The 19111-nt window shown below is 56.9% G+C and overlaps 1 protein-coding gene across 5 annotated transcripts in view; it reads left to right on the top strand.

The window, feature by feature from the left end:
* ILDR2 (immunoglobulin like domain containing receptor 2) overlaps window positions 1-19111 on the top strand; it is a 55707-nt gene that overhangs the window by 29858 nt on the left and 6738 nt on the right. For 4 of the 5 annotated variants that reach the window (XM_036442423.2, XM_036442421.2, XM_045582941.1 and 1 more), the window contains exons 4-7: window positions 5389-5445; window positions 7705-7851; window positions 9077-9253; window positions 16933-17046. In XM_036442423.2, coding sequence (XP_036298316.1) covers window positions 5389-5445; window positions 7705-7851; window positions 9077-9253; window positions 16933-17046 — 495 coding nt within the window. The remainder of the gene's footprint in view (window positions 1-5388; window positions 5446-7704; window positions 7852-9076; window positions 9254-16932; window positions 17047-19111) is intronic. The other variant, XM_036442422.2, reaches the window with a different exon arrangement.

The raw sequence follows: 19111 nt of genomic DNA, 5'->3' as shown, positions 1-19111 counted from the left end.
AATACAAGCCCTTGGCTAAGTTCATAAGCACATTGTATCTCTGTGATGGCTGCCTTAGAGATACCCAGCCTGGTGGTTTACAGCTGTGGGTGCGAGGTGGGGCAGTCCTGCAGTCCCCGCGACGGTAAGATGACCTTTGGGATGTTTGGGTGCATCCTCAAGGGATGCTCCTACCATTGAGCCCCCGAGTCCAGGGTGCTCCCCCTTCTCCAGCACATGGACCAGGGCTCCGTGAACGAAGGCTCCCTTCCTGTGCTGATACAGAGCCCGTGTCCATCTGGGATGGACAAGGGCACCCTTGTGAGCAGCCAATCAAAGCCACACACCCCGCAGAGGGGATTTGCTACTGGGAACACTTCACGGCCCAGAGGGTGAGGTGTCTCCTCCTGCGGGGCTGCTGGGGACATCGCACAGAGCGCAGGCCCTGCCTGGAGGGTTTCGTCCTCAGTGCGCTGCTCCTTGCCACCAGGAGACCAGCTCTAAGGCAGGGTGCCCCTGGGGTCCTCTGAGCCCGGCACACCCACCTTCTCAGCGCAGCTTCCCTCCGGGCTGTCGGAATCCACATTGGAGGGGGGAGGCTGTGTGGGGTGAGGAGTGAGGAGTGAGGAGCTGTTACCCTAGGAAAGAAGGGAAGGAAGTCCATGGAAGGGCTGGCCTACCATGAAGGACCACTCGAGTCTCGGGGAAGTGTCACAGGACAGGGTTTGTTGGGACTAGAATGCCGTGGCTCTGGGGAAGGCTCTGGGGAGGGCCTCAGGGCCAGGTGGAACCCGATGTTAAAAGGCAAGAAGGCTGATGAGCCATGGCATGGGCAGGAGGAGGTACCTCAGTAAGTCCTGTGACGCTTACTTGCTCTTACACTCACACCGCTGGACAAGCTGCAGGCGAGACCGTGAGCCCCGAGAGTGCAGGGATCTCGTCTAGTTCCCCTCTGCGTCTCCACCTGGCGCCGCATACATTTCTTGATGCATGAATGAATGAATGAATGAATGATTGGGAGACACTCAGAAGTAATGGGTCCGAGGAATAGTACAAAGCTCTCAGGTAACTTTAAAGTGTCTGTGGCAAACAATGGCGGCCGTGGGAGTTGTGCAGGTATGATATGTGAATTGTTTTATCCACTTGTGCATGCTGCTGCTGCCATGATCATTCAATCCCGGGAGTATTTTGGGCTGCAACATGCATGATGCTTTGGTGTGAAACTGGTGCTCATGTGTGCGCTGAGTTGTGGGATTGACTCCTGTGGAAATAGCTTTAAGGTGATGGATTCTGCCAAGTTCAGGAACACAAGCACCTCATGAACAGTTTTCTGTAATAGCTTTAACGATGTTTGAAAAGAGAAAACGGCCTTGGAATGTCACCTCTCCATCCTTTTCTCAGACATTCGGTGACATGTAACTGCCACTCTTACACCGAACCCAGGAGGACAAGTGAGGTCCCAGCTGGGTCAGGCCTCTGAGAGCAGGGCGTTCGCTGCAGTTGTGTGGACTCCGGGTCAGGCCTGCACTGGGCATGATGGGTTAGGAAAGAAAGATACAGCATTTTCATCTGGCAAAGGCCATTCTCAGGAATCGCTAGGCAAGAAGATGGAAGCAAAATGCTTTTCAGAAATCTAGGGTCCCAGTATAAACCCGTTTTCAAAGTGCCTTTAGTCCAATAAAATAAGGCCCGGTGTGCAAGCCAGTGAGCGCAGGTCTCACTGCTGCCATGACGGTGGCACTGCCCGCTGTCCCCGGACTCCGGCTGTTCCCTGTAAGAGGGTACCGCCCAGCCAGGGGCCACCACACCGTGCATGTGTCCCTGCCTCAGGAGCGTCAGCTCTGGACTGTGGCTTCAGGGAGAATGAGAAGCAGACGCCTGTCCTTCTGTCCCAGTGACAAGCTTTGTGAAGTCCTGACCACATTTCTGACCCCACCTCTCCTTGTTTTCATTTTTTTCAATTACAAATGTCAAAAACATGTACAAAATGGAAGGCCTTCAGTGTTCTTCCCTGAGCCCCTCGCAGCTCCCAGCAGTAGGAAGAGCTAACAGTGTGGCGTGTGATGCCTTCAGAGCCAAACCCAGGCGCCTACAACCTGTGTTCCCTGACGTTCTGGGTAGAGAAGCAAGGTCAGACCACCACCAAGGTCACCCACGAGCCTGTGGAGAGGTCCAGCTTGTGTGTTCCATGTGCCCATAAACATATCTCTGTGTGTACACCCTGTTTATTATGCTTATCTGGTGCTCTTTAAACTCTGCATCAGTTGGCAATGTTCACACATCAGGATATTTTACGTAAAAAATCTCACGTCTGCTTAAGAAATATTATAGGAAGACCTGCAAACACGCAGGCACATTTTTTTCTGGGGCGACAACTGGCCGGGTGCGGGGAGGAACAGCCCCCATGGACACACAGCCTGCTGTTTGCCACCCCTCTCCCCCAGATTGGTCTGGCTGCGCGTAAATTTGCACTCCTGCTGGTCCCTGTCTAGGGGTGTCGAACTCAATCAGAGAAGGGGCCAAAATCTAAAATCCAGCCTAAATCGCGGGCCGAATGGTTTACTGAACAGTCATAAACTGTCATTGTGATGGAAACGCAGCGGAGTGCAGTGATGACAGCGCGGTGCGGGCCACATTGCAAGGCCTGGCGGGACGGATTTGGCCCGCAGGCCTTGTGTTTGACACATGTGCTGTAGGCAGATAGTTGCTTTTGCAACTCTGTTCACTGCGTATCAGCTTTAAGAACGAAACATGCTATAGACAGGATGACCTACAATGAACTGTCCGAACAGGGCACTGGGGTGAGAAGAGGCGCTCTGAATCACTACACCAGGGCAATGGTAGCCAGGCCAGGTGGCCTCCTTTATAGAGACAGCACTTCATCGACTGAGGAGGAAACGGAGACCAGAGGAGGCTGCGGCTTGCCTGCATAATCACCAGTAAACTCGGGGCAGCGCCGCCCTCGCTCCCCGTCCGCTGCTGTCTCCGTAGAACATGCCCTGTGATGTGTTCGCGCACCTCCCCCTTGCATGCCTGGGCTTTTTACAGTCAATAGTCACCACAGAGCTAGTTCCTGTGAGAGCGCACAACTGGCAGCTATGTCTGCAGTGCTTCCTATTAGGAATGTAATGACTGGAGCTATCACATGTCTAGAGATGTTTAAACACTGGTGGGCTTGAGAACCAGAGAGAAAATGCAAGGGAAGCTTCTCATTGTATCGCTACAATCAGAGGCACGTTTAGAAGTGCTGATTGTTCTCATTGTCAAAGTAAGTCTCTGATACCTGGCTTACTAAAAACACTACGTATTGGTTTCTGGTTCATTGACTATTGGCTGGTAATTAATAGTAATTATGCCTTTAAGCGATGTCCCAGGTCCCAGTTCCCAAATCCCTGGCCAGCTGTCTGTTGCCTTGTTGAGTTTCCAAGAGAAACTTGTACAGAGAGTGGCCAGGTGAGGCCAGCTGGTGCCCTTAGTCACGCCCTCAGATTTTGGCCCCGAGCCCAGTCCGGCCTCCCATCCCGGAAAACTGGACGGGACCTCGTGTGAGCATAGAGGCACCACCTAGCCGGTCCTAGAGGCTTAGGCTAACTCCCGAGGGTGCCTTTCCCAATTACTTGCGTGGCTCGCACATGTCCTTCCGAGAGCCTGCAGGCAGATGCAGCACAGACAGAAGGAGGCTCTGCTTGCCCCAAACCGAGCCGGAGCTGGCCTGCGCCACCCCCCAAGCTGCCTCGCCCTTGGAAAGGGCTCTGGTCCCAGTGAGCTTTGTAAATGTCGGGCCATCACCCACGCAGGTGACATGACCGGGACACTGACTCCACGCTGGCCTTGCGAGTTGAGGAGAGCCAAGAAAAGCAAAGTGAGCCAACACCCTTTCCCCACCCCCTAACGCTGCGCCCCCAGGACAGTGACCTCCCCGCGCCTGGCGAGCCTTTTCCGTGGCCTCTGTCAGAGCTCAGAGCTGCTTTCAGTGGGGCGGCTTGCCCAGCCAATGGCCTTATGGCTCACAATGTAAACCACACACGTGACTTTTTCTCAACTCCGCCCCTAGAAACTTGAACAGGAAGGGCTGTTTCTGAATGAACCAAGTCCACGTGCATGAAACAGACCCCCAGTGGAGGTGATGTTCGGGGCCTGGGAAGTGCTCACACTTTGGGTGTCTTGGTATAAGTAAAAATAGCCGTTAACTTCAGTCTTTTTACTCGTTTTCAATTTTTTAATTGATTGAAGAGAGAAACATTGGTTTGTTGTTCCACTCATTTATGCATTCATTGGTTGCTGCTTGTATGTGGTCTCACTGAGGATCAAACCCAGATCCTTAGTATATCAGGATGATATTCTAACCAACTGAGCTGCCTGGGCAGGGCCTCTTTTTACTCTTTTAACGTGATTACTAGAAATCCTGCAGTGACCCGCTGCTCACATATTTGCACCAGACAGAGCTGTTCTTGGTGCATCGTCACACACGTAAACGAAGCAGCATGAGGTGCCAGGGTGAGCCTTTGCCATCCAAGCCTGACAGGAGGTGGTTTACGAGCTGTTTCCCAGTGCACCTCATTGGTCAGCGAGACCCCAGCATGGCCGGGCGTTGGGCGCAGGGAAGTCCCAGCAGGGACTGCGACTGAGAACGTGGTGCGCTTGGCACCTCTCCCTATACAGGAGGCTGTTTGTAAGGACTGACCTCCTTCCCCACATCTCAGTGGCTCCTTCCTGCAAGCTCCCTGCCAGCCGAGCCTCGAGGGGCCCCTGCGTGTTCCCATACCGGCCCTCACGCTTCTCTGCCGTGGCACGTGGGAGGCAGGTGGGTCCACGCACACCAGCTGGGGGTGCCATATGGGAAAGCCATACCGTGCAGAGCTTTTCCGAAGCCAGTGCAGAGGAGCGTGAGATGATCTAGCTTATCTCTCCTTTGCCTTGGAAATGTTAATCATTGAAGTGTCTCCAGGCTGTAATTAGAATTATATACCGAGATCATTCCGAGTTAAAAGTAAATATGCGCTCTGTTTTCTACGGGTGTGGGGATCCGTGTGGATGTGTGGGAATGCAGGTTGACTGTCTGGACCCGGACGGGGTGGACTCTCCAGTAAAGGACGCACACGTGAGTGGCCGGCGCGTGTCTGTCTGCTGGTCAGGGCCCTTCGTGGGTGAGGCAGGCGTCCCCGCCTCCTGTACGTGGCAGGAGGGGAAGTTCTGTTTCTGCTTCCCCTGATGTAGGTGCAGCGGTCACTTCCCCAGCTGCCAGAGGTCGGTGGGAAGGTCATTCTCTTGCCCGGGCCCCACCGCTGGATGTGCCTCGGTGCCACAAAGAGCCTGGGCCATGCCGTGTGGTGGCACCAGCCAGCCACCGAGGCTGCGTTTTCCCCTGGAGTAACCTCTCTCCTTCTTCTTCCCTTCTACCTCTTCTAGGCAGGACAGGGCTGCTTGCTGACCTCTTGCCCAGTTTTGCTGTGGAGATTATGCCAGGTATTCCGTCATTTAACTCCTCCTTTGCTTAGTGTGCTGTCATTCCATCTGTCTGGCTTCCGCATTAGTCACTAATTGCTCCTTTACTATATCTGCACATTTGTCTATATGTGTCTGTGGTCTTTTCCAGGATGAACTAAGCCCATTGGGATAAATGGTATTTCCTCTGTTACTAGACCCTAAAAACGTAACGAAAATTAAAAATGGCTGAGATGGGTCCCCAGTCCTGACCACACATGCCAGGCACGCACCTCCCTGGCCACCTCCATGCCCAGCGTCTCAGCTGCACCACCTCGCACTAAGTATCCTTAACAGAGTCATTCCTTGTCTGTGTTCCTTAGGCCCTAAGTTATGTTACCCACCCATCAGTGTGCAGCCACGTTACTCTGAACTTCCCTTGTAACTTTATCAGAACTTTTTTCTTCCAACTTAATGAGAGCTGGGCACCCCTTCTCCCATGAGGAGCGCACATCTCCATACCCACTCTGCTTTGTGTGCAGCTCCAGCGCCTTTGGGGGCCCCTCGGTCCTGGGGGGCTGTGGACTGTCTCCAGGACACCTGCCCTGCTTTTGTGTGGCTTCAGTTGAACGCAGAGGCCTACACAAGCGACCGTCAGGCTGGTGCCGCCTGTAGCCCATAAGGAGGAGGCTCGGACCAAGCAGGAATGGACCAGGTGGCACCACAGCCAGACTCGGGGTGGGAAGGGGTTCCCTCTCGCTTTGGAGGCTTTCTGCCCACGTTGCAGAGCTGCCTGAGGTTGCCAGCAGCAGTGAGGTACACAGTATCCACGGCCATCGGTTTTGATTTGATTCAAGGCTTCAGAAACACCCAGAGTCTTCCCAATAGAGCATCCCTCATTATTCTTCCAGGAATTTCCTGGCCCTTTCCCAGTAACTGAACAGCCCAATACAGACAGTCTTCTTCCTGTTCGTCCCAAGGCCACACAGACTGTCTCTGTGTCCCCCCTCATCCAGAATTGTGTCAGTGTGTGCGTCAGAGAAACAATGTTACCCAGCAGCGCTTCTCCACATCAGAGCTGATAACCCCAAGAAAGAGTTGCTGTATTTTCCCTCTCTGCTCCTGGGAACCTGCATGCCCCTCCCTTTTAGCTGGAAGAATCCTTGTGGGTAACAGTGTTCCTTCAAGGGCACCTGCCGTCTTTTCTCCTCGACGGCCTGGCCACACCTCATCCCTCACCGACCCCTCAGGCTCACACTGTCTCCGGGCAGTGACCTGACGTCATTCCCAGGCCCAGGCCAAAGCCTCAGCCATCCAGTGCTGCAGCAGGAGTGCTCTCCGACCACACTAGTGACGAGGGCTCCCTCTCCTGCAGAGCTGGGACCTGGCCGCTTCGAACCTGTTTCAGGGGGAGGCGGGCGGGACAGCCAGGAAGCATGAGAAGTCTCCTCTCTGAGGAAATCTGTCTAAACAAAGATCAAAGGCTTTGCCACGATCACAAACTTACGCAACAAAAATGCCACGTTTTCAAGCTCTCACTGAATGGCCACTTAACCGGAGTATTTAATACCCCAAGTTTAAGAAAATAACGCGTGAAGTCCATTGGAAAGAGTTTTTGGCAGATGATTTTCAATCAGAATTGCTGTAGCTTTTTCGCTTTTAAGGGAAAGCGCGCTCACTAGCCTCCCGCGCCTCCAGGGGGGGCTGGCCCTCCAGCAGGTCAGCCGCGGGGCGGGGACAGCGTCTTCTCTGGGGCCCCTCTGTCCTGGCCTCTGGTCCTGGTTGGACAGTTATCAGCCCCGATGCTGAGTTCAGGGAAGGTGCTCGGGTGATGGGCAGGGGAACGGACAGAGATGTAAGGACACGGACCACCAAGCACGTTCAGATTGGGACCAGGTAGACAGAGCGAGTGTCTCAGGGCTCACACTTTCAGCAACAAGAGTAACGACTCCCCAAGATCCGTACGCACAGAACCCCGTTCCAGCTCCGCAGACCCGTGCCCTCCAGGCACCAGTGTCTGTGCTCCGGTCCCACGCCCGTCCTGACCCTGCAGCCAGCGTGGCAAACCCGCTCCCCGGGTGGGCCCTGAGCCACCGTGGCTGGTGCTGGGTGTCACTGTGATCACAGGACCCGGTGACCACCCTGTTCACGCCCCAGCCCGGGGGTCTGCACTGCTCACGCTCCCAGTGCCTCCCGAGTTTGGGGCTCTGCGCCCTCTGTCCCCGGCCCCCCGTCGGCCTCTTCGTGGGAGAGGCGGGCGAGCGGGCCATCCTGACGCCATTTCCCTGTGCGTCCTTCCAGAGTGGGTGTTTGTCGGGCTGGTGATCCTGGGCGTCTTCCTCTTCTTCGTCCTGGTGGGCATCTGCTGGTGCCAGTGCTGCCCGCACAGCTGCTGCTGCTACGTCCGCTGCCCCTGCTGCCCCGAGTCCTGCTGCTGCCCGCAGGCCTGTGAGTAAAGGGCTGAGGCGGGGGCAGCCCCCGAGGATCGGGACCCCCCCGAGGGGCGGCTGTGTGCCCGACTTCCTCTTCCACCTCCTTTCCTTCCGCCCCAAGTGTCACTCATCCCATGCTCCTCCCCGCGGGAGCCCCGCTTCCAGAGCAACATTCCTGTGTGCCGTCTCACTCCACTCCGTCCACTCACTCACTCCGTCTCACTCCACTCCCTCAACGCTGTCCACGCCCGTCACCAGCATGTGCCGTCCTCGCTGAGACTGGGTGCAGGAAGGGCGGGTGCAGGCGGCTGAGGCTGTGGGAGAGGCGCCTGCCCTCTCCCGGGCGTTCAGACTCGAGGACGCTTCTCTGGCCACGCCCTTCCCAGCAGAGAACCCCTCTCTGACAGCGGAGTGTGCAGACCACAGTGCTGGGTACCAGCCAGCCACTGGCGGGTTCCATGTGCTCCCGTGACCACAGGGTCCACAGAAGTGCGAGTCCTCCTTTGGGGATTCCCCAGGTGCCAGGCCCAGGTAGGCATCACGTTTGGAACCCCCGCTGTCGGAGAGAGACACAGCACTGTGGTTGGTACCCTCGGGAGTAGTGCACTTCCCGGAGTCAGGTCATCTGCTCCGCTTTGGGCTCACAAGCAGCCCCTGCTTTCCCGCTAGAAGAGGCTCCGGCTGCCCTGGAAGCTGCCCTGGGCAGCCGGGGGCTGGGCCGCCTACACAGGGCCGCTAAGAGTGGGCTGTGCTGTCACAGAGCCGCTTAGGGACTCAGTTCCAGGTGCCAAACACTGCACTTCCTGATGTCGTCCGCTGACGGAGCCGGAGGAGTCCACGGCAGCGGGGAGTTGAGTGGCTCAGGCCTAGGAAAGCATACACATACATGAACACACAGGCGTGCACACACACACATGCACACGCACATAAGCACACACACAGGCATAGACACACTCATACATAAGAACCCTCATCACACACAAATACACACACATAGGTACACACAACATATATATGTTCATGCTTAACACATGTGCCCAGACACACAACACACACATGTACACACATGCACCAGAACACAACATGCACCTGCAGACATAAGCACACACGTGCACATGCATGCACATATAGGCACACAGGCAGACATCCAGGGGGTCCCTAAAGTGCATCCTCAGGGACGTGAGGTTGAGGGGTGTGAGGGTGGGACCATATAATCTCTTGCTCTTCGTCTCCCTCCACAGTGTATGAAGCAGGGAAAGCAGCCAAGGCCGGGTACCCTCCCTCTGTGTCCTGTGTCCCCGGCCCCTACTCCATCCCCCCTGTCCCCTTGGGAGGAGCCCCCTCATCGGGCATGCTGATGGACAAGCCGCACCCACCGCCCCTGGCTCCCAGCGACTCCACTGGAGGCAGCCGCAGCGGTAATGTGGTTCCATCCCGCCCGGCCCGCTCCTGGCTTCCCCCGGGGACTGGCTGACGGCAGCTCAGGGACGCCCCTTTCGGAAATGGTATCTCCATCCCAGAAGCTAGTCAGTGGTTTCCTCCTCCCTCCGTCACGTACAGGACCAACCGGCCAGTGCCGAGTGCCAAGACGTGTGGACGCAGCTGAAAGACACCTCATCAGGCATTTGGGGGCTAGAGCGTGGGACTGGGGGGCTGTAGGAGAGAGCTGGTTGCCAAGTCTTTGGGAAGAGGTGAGGTGTGAGCTGGGCTGCAGGAATGAGAGGACGGGGGGCGGGGGCGGTCACTGAGCACCCCCAGGAGGCAGCAGGTGAAGCCCGAGCAGGGAGGACACAGTGTGCTTGATGGTGTCCGGCTCACTGGTCCGGCTCCCAGAAGGGCTGGGACTCAGTGCTGTAGCGAGAGTCACGGCAGCAGAGTCCTGAGCGGAGAGTGAGGTGCTGACCCGCACGTGGTTTACAGGGAGAGTGAGTCGGACCCCGAGCTGAGATGCAGCTGAAGTTGTTCAGGGGACATGTGAGCATCTGGGGGGAGATCGTGAGCTGAAATGAGGGCAGTCGGACAGGTGCATGGAGAGGAGCCCATCGGGCAGGAAGTGGAGTAACGGTGGTGCGCTCACAGCCCGCCGTGCGCTCATTGGTCCAGAGGCCTGTACAGATGAGATTGGCCCACCTAGGGATGAAGGGTCATGGTTATGGGCGGGCGGAGGGGGATGGGGGTAGCGTGTTAAGGTGTGGCTCTCCCGGAGGCCTTGACCAGGGCCGCAGAGCAGGAAGGTTGAAGCTGTGTGTGGGAGACTTAGCAGGTGATTTATAAACCCCGGGGAGGGTGAGCCATGGGGATGGGGAAAGCAGGCATTTCTGCTCGGGGAGGGGCATCTGGACAGGGACCAGGGCCTCGCCCAGCGGTGAACTGTCGGTACGGACCGTGGACAGAGCAGGCGGCCTCAGTGGGTGATCGGCATTTGTGTTTTTCTCTCCCTGGAACTATTCACAGAATCCTGCCGCCTGAGACCGGAAATGAGTCACAGGCAGGGGAGTGGAAGCTAATGATCAAAGACACAGGGGATTAGAGAGAGAGAGAGGCAGCCGCTGCCCAGTGGGTGGGGGGCCAGGAGCCATCCAGGGAACTTGTCTCCAACTCTATGGGTTGCTTCCCTTTCCTCCAGTTCCCCTCCTTCCTGCCTTCCCACCAGAACCCTCCCCCACACTTCTAAATCAGCGAGTCTCATAACAAAATGATTCATGTTCCTAGAGTGGCAAGGGCTTCCTCTCTCCTCTTTCCAGCCTCCCCAGCCCCTGCTGGTGGCAGTGCCGTCCTTCCGGCCTGGCTGCCGTACTGACCAGTGCAGTCAGAAATGGCTGGGACCAAGGACAGTGTCTTATTTCACGTGGCGAGAAGCCCCTGGGGAAGGTGGCCTGGGGTTGGCTGGAGGAGCAGCTCATGGCATCACGGAGGGGCTGTTCTTTCCACCGCTCTGTCCTCCTGGGCGCTTCCTGGTTCTCCCGCGATGGCCATCATCGTTCTGGGCACTGCATTCTGAGGCAGGAAGCAGACACGCTTCCTCCCTGCGCCGCTTTGTCCAGAGTGACGGGCCTTTGCCAGAAGCCCTTCCTCCCGTCCACATCTGCAGTCTTGGTGGCGAGCACTGTGTCCCAGGCCCCTTCCTAAACCTAGTTGGCTGGGACTAGTGGATAGATCCTCAGCCTGGTTCAATTCCAATCAAGGGCACATGCCTTGGCTGTGGGCTCAATCCCCAGTGTGGGGTGTGCAGGAGGCAGCCAATGGATGATTCTCTCTCTTCCTTTCTGAAATCAATCTATAATAATAAAAGGGTGATATGCTAATTAGACCTTCCAGAGTGGGTGTTTGTTGGGCATCTTCCTCTTTCAGACGTCATTCCAGACGTCCTTCCTGACAAAGCCAGGGCATGAGGGAAGCCAGCCTGGGTCTCGGGTGCCAGAGGGAAGCTGGTGCCAGCAGCTAGGGGAAGGAGGGCGTACTCTTGCATGAATTTTCGTGCATCGGGCCTCTAGTGTGTGTGTGTGTGTGTGTGTGTGTACACTAGAGGCCCGATGCACGAAAAAATATATATACATATATAACACATCTCTTAGACCAAAGCACTTATTGACCTTGGGAATGAACAAAACCAGGGCTCTGTGACAGGAAAGGGGGTGTCACACCAGCCTGGCTGTGTGAGTGTCCCGCTGGGCACATTTCTATCTTCCTGGTCCCACGACCAGAGTTACTGATGACGCCAAGGTTTCGTGTAGATTATTCTCTCAGGCATGTTAGACATGTTAAGATAGGCCTTTTTATAAAGATGTAAATTTAGCTTATTTTATATTTACATGCCAACTCAATTTTGGGGTAGTCACCTAGCAACGGTAACTTTTCAGATTCTATTTGTACACAATAGTCGTTTGCGCACGGGGGCGGGGGGGGGGGGGGGTTGCAAAGGCATCTTTGAGGAGCTGCGTACAGAACCGCCAGTTCGCTACCGCGAGGGAGACGGGAGAGGCACCCGATTCCTTCCCCCATCCTTCATGGCGGCTGGTGGGGACCTCCTACAGTGAAAGATGGCTGCCTCGCCCCCGCCAGGACCCACCCCTTGGTTCTGTTTCTCTCCCGAGGGCATCCGCACAGTGCCCGCTCTGCCTCACGTCTCCAGCCTGCCTGCCTCTGGGCCTCCTCCTTTCGGCCTTGGAAACCTTCCGTTACATACTGCACCCTCATCTCTCCCCTTCTCCCCACTGCAGCCCTCTGAGGTCACATCCCACCCCTGGCGCCTCTTCACTGCCAGGCTCCTCCGGAGAGATTTGAACATTTCATGTCCCTGCTCTCATCAGCGCCCCCAACTCTCATCTCGCTCTTGCGCTCACTGCAGAAGCCGGCCCGCCAGGCCGCCTCTTGCTGAGGCCAGTGGGTCCTCCTCCATCCTGGCTCCCCCAGCTACCAGGGACCTGCACCCTCACCCACTCTTGGCTTTGCCTTCCTCCTCGTGGTGTTCTGTGACCTTTTCTTCCTGCCGGCTGTCCCTTTGTGTGGCCCAGAGGCCAGTGTTCCTGCTTCCCCCCCGGAAACGGACTCACGCCCAGGCTGTAGCCATGGTCTGTACGCCGATGCCTCGGACCTCCCTGATCCCCAATCCCCGGGTCCCACTGCCGTCCTCACGCCTCCCTGGAGGCTGGCAGGCTTTTCAACCCCAGCCTCTGGGAAATGGAATCAACCTGCTGTTTGTCCACTTCAGCTTGGCCGTTTCTTATTTCAGTGGCTGGCATTGTCCACCTACTAGCCAAAAGCTGGGACTCCACCCTCCTCTCGTCCTCACCCTCACTCCCCGCATCCAGTTGGTCAGCAAGTCCTTCAGACTGTAGCTCAGAATAACCTCGAACCAGTTTTCTGCCCTCCATCTCCATCCCAGCCCTGGTCCCCCAGCTCCATCCCATCCCTGGTCCCTCATTTCCACCCCAGCCCTGATCCCCCATCTCCACCCCAGCCCTGGTCCCTTCTGCCACCACCTCCCACCTGCTCGAGTGGAATGATCTACCTGCTCTTCCTGCATCCACTTTTCCCTCACTCCAATCCACTTCCTCGTCACATCTACCTGCCTCCCCTCACTTTTAGCAAAAGAATTGAGTAGGCAGGTAGGGTTTGGAAATACCATTTTCGAAACTAATGAGGATGTGTCTCTGTGCCCGCTGTGTGCACACAGAGAACACGCATTTCCAGCTCCACCTCCTCACAGCTGATGCTGTCACTGGGGGTGGCAGCTGCTCCATCATCCCCGGAGCCTCACTCAGCTCAGGAAGCTGGCACTCCGAGACCACGGCCACCATGGGCCTGCCTTAGGGATGGGCGTCATTTGCAAGTTTTTACGTTTCATTTGGCTGCAAATGGGAAACGAACTGAAAAGTAGTTGAGTCTCAATGGGGACAAAAGTATTAGCTCAAATCTTTAGCAATAATGGTTCCATGTTACAGTGTGGCATGAGAATGAGTCCCCTAATATTCCCTCTCCGGTGGAAGCAGAGTTGGCAAGGCTAATGAGTTAGAGAAGCTGATGCAGAAGCCACACCAACCAAAGGACGTGAACCTGACTGAACTGGAGAGAGAGGGAAACCACCCACCAAACTGGAACACCGCTGGGAGCACCCTCCTTTCCCACAAAGCGCTGGGCTTGGGCACCGGTCTGGGACAATCCCTATTGAAATGGCACCACCCAGCATAGGTCTCTGGTCTTCAGACTCAGTACAGACAAAAATCAACCAGACACCATCTATTTATCTTCAAATCAATAAAAATTTCATAAATGTTTATAAATTGCCCCTCAAGGAATGCATGGTCTAGGCAGTGGCCGGCAAACCGCGGCTCCAGAGCCACATGCTGATCTCTAGCCGCGGTTTGCCGCTGTTGACTAATGAGTTTGCCGACCACTGGTCTAGGAGAGTGGTTGTGGGGCCAGCAAATTGAAATAAATTGAGTGAAGACTGCAAAGCAGTGTTTGATCAGGCTGTTCTCTCTGGCTGCCCAGAAAAAACAGCCTCATCGAGGCGGGGTGGGGAGAGTCCAAGAAAGGCCTGGTTTTATGCCCCTGAACCCCAGGGGACACGGCGGCTCCTCGCAGCATGAGGGAAGAGCCCCAGTGTGCTGCCATGGCACAAAGTCTCAGGATCAATAGTTCGCCTCTGTCCTTTATGATAGTGAGGAGTTCAATTTCTCGGATCACGAGCCTGCAGGTAGCAGTGCGGGCGTCCGGGCAGAGGGGACTGAGGCGGCCGCTGCCTTCTCGCGGCTGGGACGGTTCCTGTAACACACCAAGGAGAGTGTCTGCTGTGTAACAGAATATGCGCTCAGTCTGGTGAGCGTGTCTGCTGTGTGACGGAACATGCATTCCAGCCCACGTGGCAGCCCAGGTTTCCAGCGGTTGTCAGGGGCCAGCCTCGCCGCCGGGGGGCAGTACCTGGGCACAGCCCAGCTCAGTCTTCATGGCTGGAATTTCACACGGGGCTCCTCACACACTCGGAACACGCAGTCGAAGCCACAGCAAAGGCAGGGCAGCCCTGTCCCCACACCCGCAAACAAGCGAGTCTTCTTACCGATTATCATCATTAGAGTCTTCTTACCATTGGTATCGTCAACAATAATAACAATAAAGCAAAACCTACCAAGCCTGCTCCCTCCAGTTGCCACTGGAGGCTTCTCACACATCCGGGATGTCTAGCAGGTGTCGGTGCTGTGCTAGGTGCTGGGGTGAGAGAGGAACAGAGGACCGGTCCTCTCTGTCCTCGGGAAGTTGGCCGTCCAGAGGGAAAGGACTGGAAATACTCCTGAGGAAACCAGGAACCCCGCTGCGCCCTGCGGCGGCAGCTCCGCTCACACGCCCTCAGTAAGTGCTGCTCTGGGTACAGCGAGGTCCTGAGTGTTTTCACACAAAACGACAAGGACTCCTGTCCCTGCGGACTCTGGGGAGATGACACATTTCTACAAATAAACAAGCTAGAATATACCCAGGGCCCTGCTGACGGTTCAGACTGAATGGCTTGTAAGTTAGGAGTGAGACAGCGAGAGGAGGTAGAACTTCTCGAGTGACGAGACGCGAGGCCCGGGAGAGGTGGCGCCGCCTGAGCTGCCCCTCCTGATTAGAGAGAGCTCGGCGGTCCCGTGGCTTCGGTCCGTGTTGTCGTCTCTTCTTCGCGAGCTTAAAGGGTGGGAACTGGGAGTTGCCGTTTTTTTAATCCTCACCTGACGATATTTTTCCAGTGATTTTTAGGGAGAGTGGAAGAGAGAGGGAAAGACAGAGAAAAGCACATCGGTTGGTTGCCTCCTGCAACCAGGGCACTGGCCAGGGAGGCACCTGCAACCAAGATACATGCCCCTGACTGGAATCAAACCTGGGACCCTTTGGTCTGCAGGCTGGCATTCTGTCTACTGAGCCAAACTGATGAGGGGCTGAGTTACCTTTTACAGACAGGAAAACAGAGGGACCATTTATTGGGGGTCCCTCTGTAAACCAGTGGCATGCCCACAGGGTGCCCAGGCCCCACCCCCAGCCCTGTATTCACCCATCAGACGGCACTGCCTCGGAGCAGACAGAGCAGCTGGTGGGATAATTGCGTTTTAATTGAACTGTCTGTACCACTCTGCAAACGAGGTGGGAGACCGTGCAGCTTGATGCATAAAACCATTTCTTCTAATAATTGCTTCTGCGAAAGGATTATGGGTCTGACCTCTGAGAGGAGTCACTAAGCGGCGTGTGGAGATTTTAAAGTAACGCCACGATCTGATGGCCGTGGACTGCCCGGCACAGGCTCATGTACAGAGCAGAGCCTGCCAGGGGGCGTGTGGGCGCCGTGTCTGCCCACGTGCCAGGCTGTGGCCCGGGCGCTGGGGAATCGCCTATTACAGTCTCCGTGTCCATGGCTGTGGGGACTTTTTCCACTGTAACGTGACCAGAGACCCGGAGGCACCGGCTTCCGTATGGCGCCTGCCTCCCCGTGGGTCCCCTCTTCCCCCCCAGGGCACAGTCCTGCCGGGCGGAGATAGGACCACGCCTCAGCACCGTGCCCTGGCCGCCTAAGGCCTCCTGCCTGAGCTCCTCTTCCTCATCCCCTTCGTCTCTCCTTCCTACTGTGGCCCTAGACTCCGAGCTGCCAGTGATCCGGGGGCAAAGTTAGGAAACGCCTTGGAGCCAAAGTTTTCCCAACCACAAACTGGCTAAGACGGCACCTTCCGTGAGTGGCGTGAGGGCCAGTGGCCAAGCAGGCAGCGAGCACCCAGCACGTGTGTCTGTTGCCACCATTGTTCTGTTCCCATCCCACGCTCTCCCTGCTCTCCTCCCCTCTCTTACCCGTGACGGTTAGACCTCCCGTTGGGGCTGGTATTGGACAAGAGTGACACTTGGGGGGGTGGGGGGGCTCAAACGGCTTTTGTCCCTGACAGTATGAGTGATGGTGTGGGGGGTCGGGTTATGTCTGCAGGATGCTTTAATTTTGTTATGAAGTCCTGAGAACAGCACCTGCTTGTCACACACAGCAAGCAGCAGGTTGAATTACCGGTGTTTAAAAATAAGAAAATAACGATAATCACGTATTCTGCCTCTTATTTTGTACCAATGCCCATCTAGCCTATAATCTAACATTAGCTCCTATGCACCAGGCAGGTGGGAGTTCTTACGCCCTCCCCCGGGCCACTAGAGGCGTTCAGGCCACCTCTGCCCACGTCCCTCAGTTGAGGTGTCTGTTTTGAAGTTACAGGAACTCCCGCCGAGTGGCGGTGTGAGCCGCAGGCTGCAGAGCAGTCTGTCTCAGGCCGGAAAGGGGTCTGTGCTCAGGGAGGACTCAGGTCCGCGTCCGGAGCTCTGAGAGGAGGAGCTGTGTGTGGAGCTGCTGGGGTGGGGCAGGGAGCAGCGGCGACCACAGGACTAACAGGCACCAGCACAGAACTGTGTGTGGACCTGCTGGGCCCTGTGCCGAGGGCACCGAGCTGAAGGGTCTTACGTGTACAGATACAGATCCCTGTGTCTGGTGGCTCCGAAGGGAGCTGCCACACGTGGGAACGTGGCTTCTACCTGGGAAAGCACGCGAGGCCCCGTCTCCCGAGTTCCCCAGCTCACACGCGTGTCCTCTTCCCCACAGTTCGCAAGGGTTACCGGATCCAGGCGGACAAGGAGCGGGACTCCATGAAGGTCCTGTACTACGTGGAGAAGGAGCTGGCTCAGTTTGACCCGGCCCGCAGGCTGAGGGGCCACTGTGAGCATCCGTGTTGTCTGTGACGGGGCCTTCCCTTGTGCAGGAATTCGCAGCTAATGCGGACTTGGAGGAGGGGGCGGGGTCCCTGAACTTGGGCAGCTTTTGGCTCCCGGGGTCAGAACCAGCAGGTGCTGGCGACAGCATCCTGAGGAAAGGGCCGTGGAGGGTGCAGCGGGGAGGGACCCGGGCTTCTGTGTGAAGAGCAGACGAGTCCAGGGGGTTCGGGCTCAGCATCTGTGGACAGGAAGTGCTGCTGGGCTGTGCGCTGGGAGTGGAGATGTCTTATGGAAACAGTCCCCTCCACTGCCCCTTTAAGCATCTCCGGGACAGACTTCCACGTGGAAGCTGAGCGTTCAGTCTCTCCAACACGAGGGGCCCTCGCACTGAACAACAGCCGGCACTGGCCACGTGGAGGCCCGGTGTGTGAGAGAACAGCTGTGCTGACGCGTGTCGTACGAAGAGGAGAGGCCTTTGTGCCACTGAGATGCCCGGCAGCAGAAATGAACGGGCAAGTCGGGAGGCTGCCCCTTGTCAGGGGACTTTGGAATCATGGAGCCTGTGGGCAGGGCCCCACCCCTTCACCCACCCCGGTCCTTGGGGACTTGGCGGCCCACACAGCCCACGCTTCCCAATGACCAGCTCCGGGGAGAGGCGGCCCAGGTGGGTGTGCCGGGACTGGTGTAGCACCGAGGGCTCCACACTCTGTCTTTGAACCCTCCTCACCCCGGAACCTGCCAGGGATGTGATGGAATTTCTGGGCCACCATGAACACAGCTGCAAGGAGCTCTGTGCGGACGAAGGACAGCCAGTTCCTCCGCGTTCGCGGCTCCGAGTTCCTCCCGCGGACGGAGTGCAGGCGCAGCAGCATCCTCCCACCACCGACTATAAAAAGCCGGCTCCAGATTGGGGTGTCAGGGATGCAGATGTCACCGCACTTGACGAGCTGGTTGTAACCATGTTGTCATGGATCCCTGGAAGGGGACAGAGTCGGTGATCCAGGAGATGAGTTAGGCTGGTGTAGGTGGCACGTCCTGTCTCCCTGGATGAAAATGGTCCCCAGGGCCTGGCAGGTCACAAGGTCATGGACTCTTGGTGCCCACGGGGGCCTTGGAGATGGCCGGTGTGAAGTCGAGGACATGGAAGCCGGAGGGTGCAAGTGACAGGATGAGACGGGAACCCAGCCCCCCGACTCCCCGCCCTGTGCTCTCACACAGAAGCCTGGGAGCAGGCTGGGCGGCTCCGTGGCTGCTGCGGCCACAGCTTCCAGCTCGTAGGATTTGGAGTCAAACCTGGAAGAGGCAGAGGTGCTGAGTCTCCCCCTTACTTTGCAGAGGAGGGAAGGGAGGCAGGGGGACGTCACCAGTGCCAGATCTTAGCGCCGACACCAGAACTGGACCCCGGTGTCCTGGAAGCTGCCGGTTGACGTGGCGATAAAGGCACAGAGATGAGGCAGGAAAGCAGTTCACAGGGCTTGGAGAGGTCTGTGCCTGAAGGCAGAGAACCCTGGGGAGGGTCACGGAAGTGGGACCGCCTTGAAGGTCCCTTCTCAGAGTGGGTCCGTCGTCTCAGGTTGTCACAGGGAGTCATCCACTCTGTGAGCCTGGGCATTCCAGGGCCCGCCAGCCGTGTGGCCCTCACTTGCCCTGGGATGCCTTGAGTCTGGAATCCCAGTGCGGGGATCAGCAAACGACAAGTCCCAGGGCACCATGTCCCGCCTCCTGTCTCGGTGAACACATTTTATTGGGGCACAGCCATGCCAAGTCACACCTGTATTCGCTAGGTCACCTTTCACGCTGCAGTGGCAGAGCTGAATAGGCCTGTGTGGCTGGCAAATCCTAAAATGCTTGCCGTGTGGCCCTTTTCGGAAGAGTCTGACTGTCCTGCCCCTGAGTGACAGGTGTCCGTAAGCGGAGGAGGGTGTGGTCATGTTCAATGGGGCAGAAGCTGTGGAGCAGGCAGCCTGGCCCACCCGCCCGCTGAGCGGGGAACAGACGGCCCTCTGGACCTGCAGACCGGAGGGATCGCCGCCACTGCCTTCTGAGGGCAGTTCTGGGACAACAGTGCG

The sequence above is a fragment of the Pipistrellus kuhlii genome, unplaced genomic scaffold (assembly GCF_014108245.1).
Source record: "Pipistrellus kuhlii isolate mPipKuh1 unplaced genomic scaffold, mPipKuh1.p scaffold_m20_p_18, whole genome shotgun sequence".
NCBI classification, from domain to species: domain Eukaryota; kingdom Metazoa; phylum Chordata; class Mammalia; order Chiroptera; family Vespertilionidae; genus Pipistrellus; species Pipistrellus kuhlii.
Note: the sequence above shows the minus strand (reverse complement) of the source record. Positions and strands in the feature narration are given on the sequence as shown.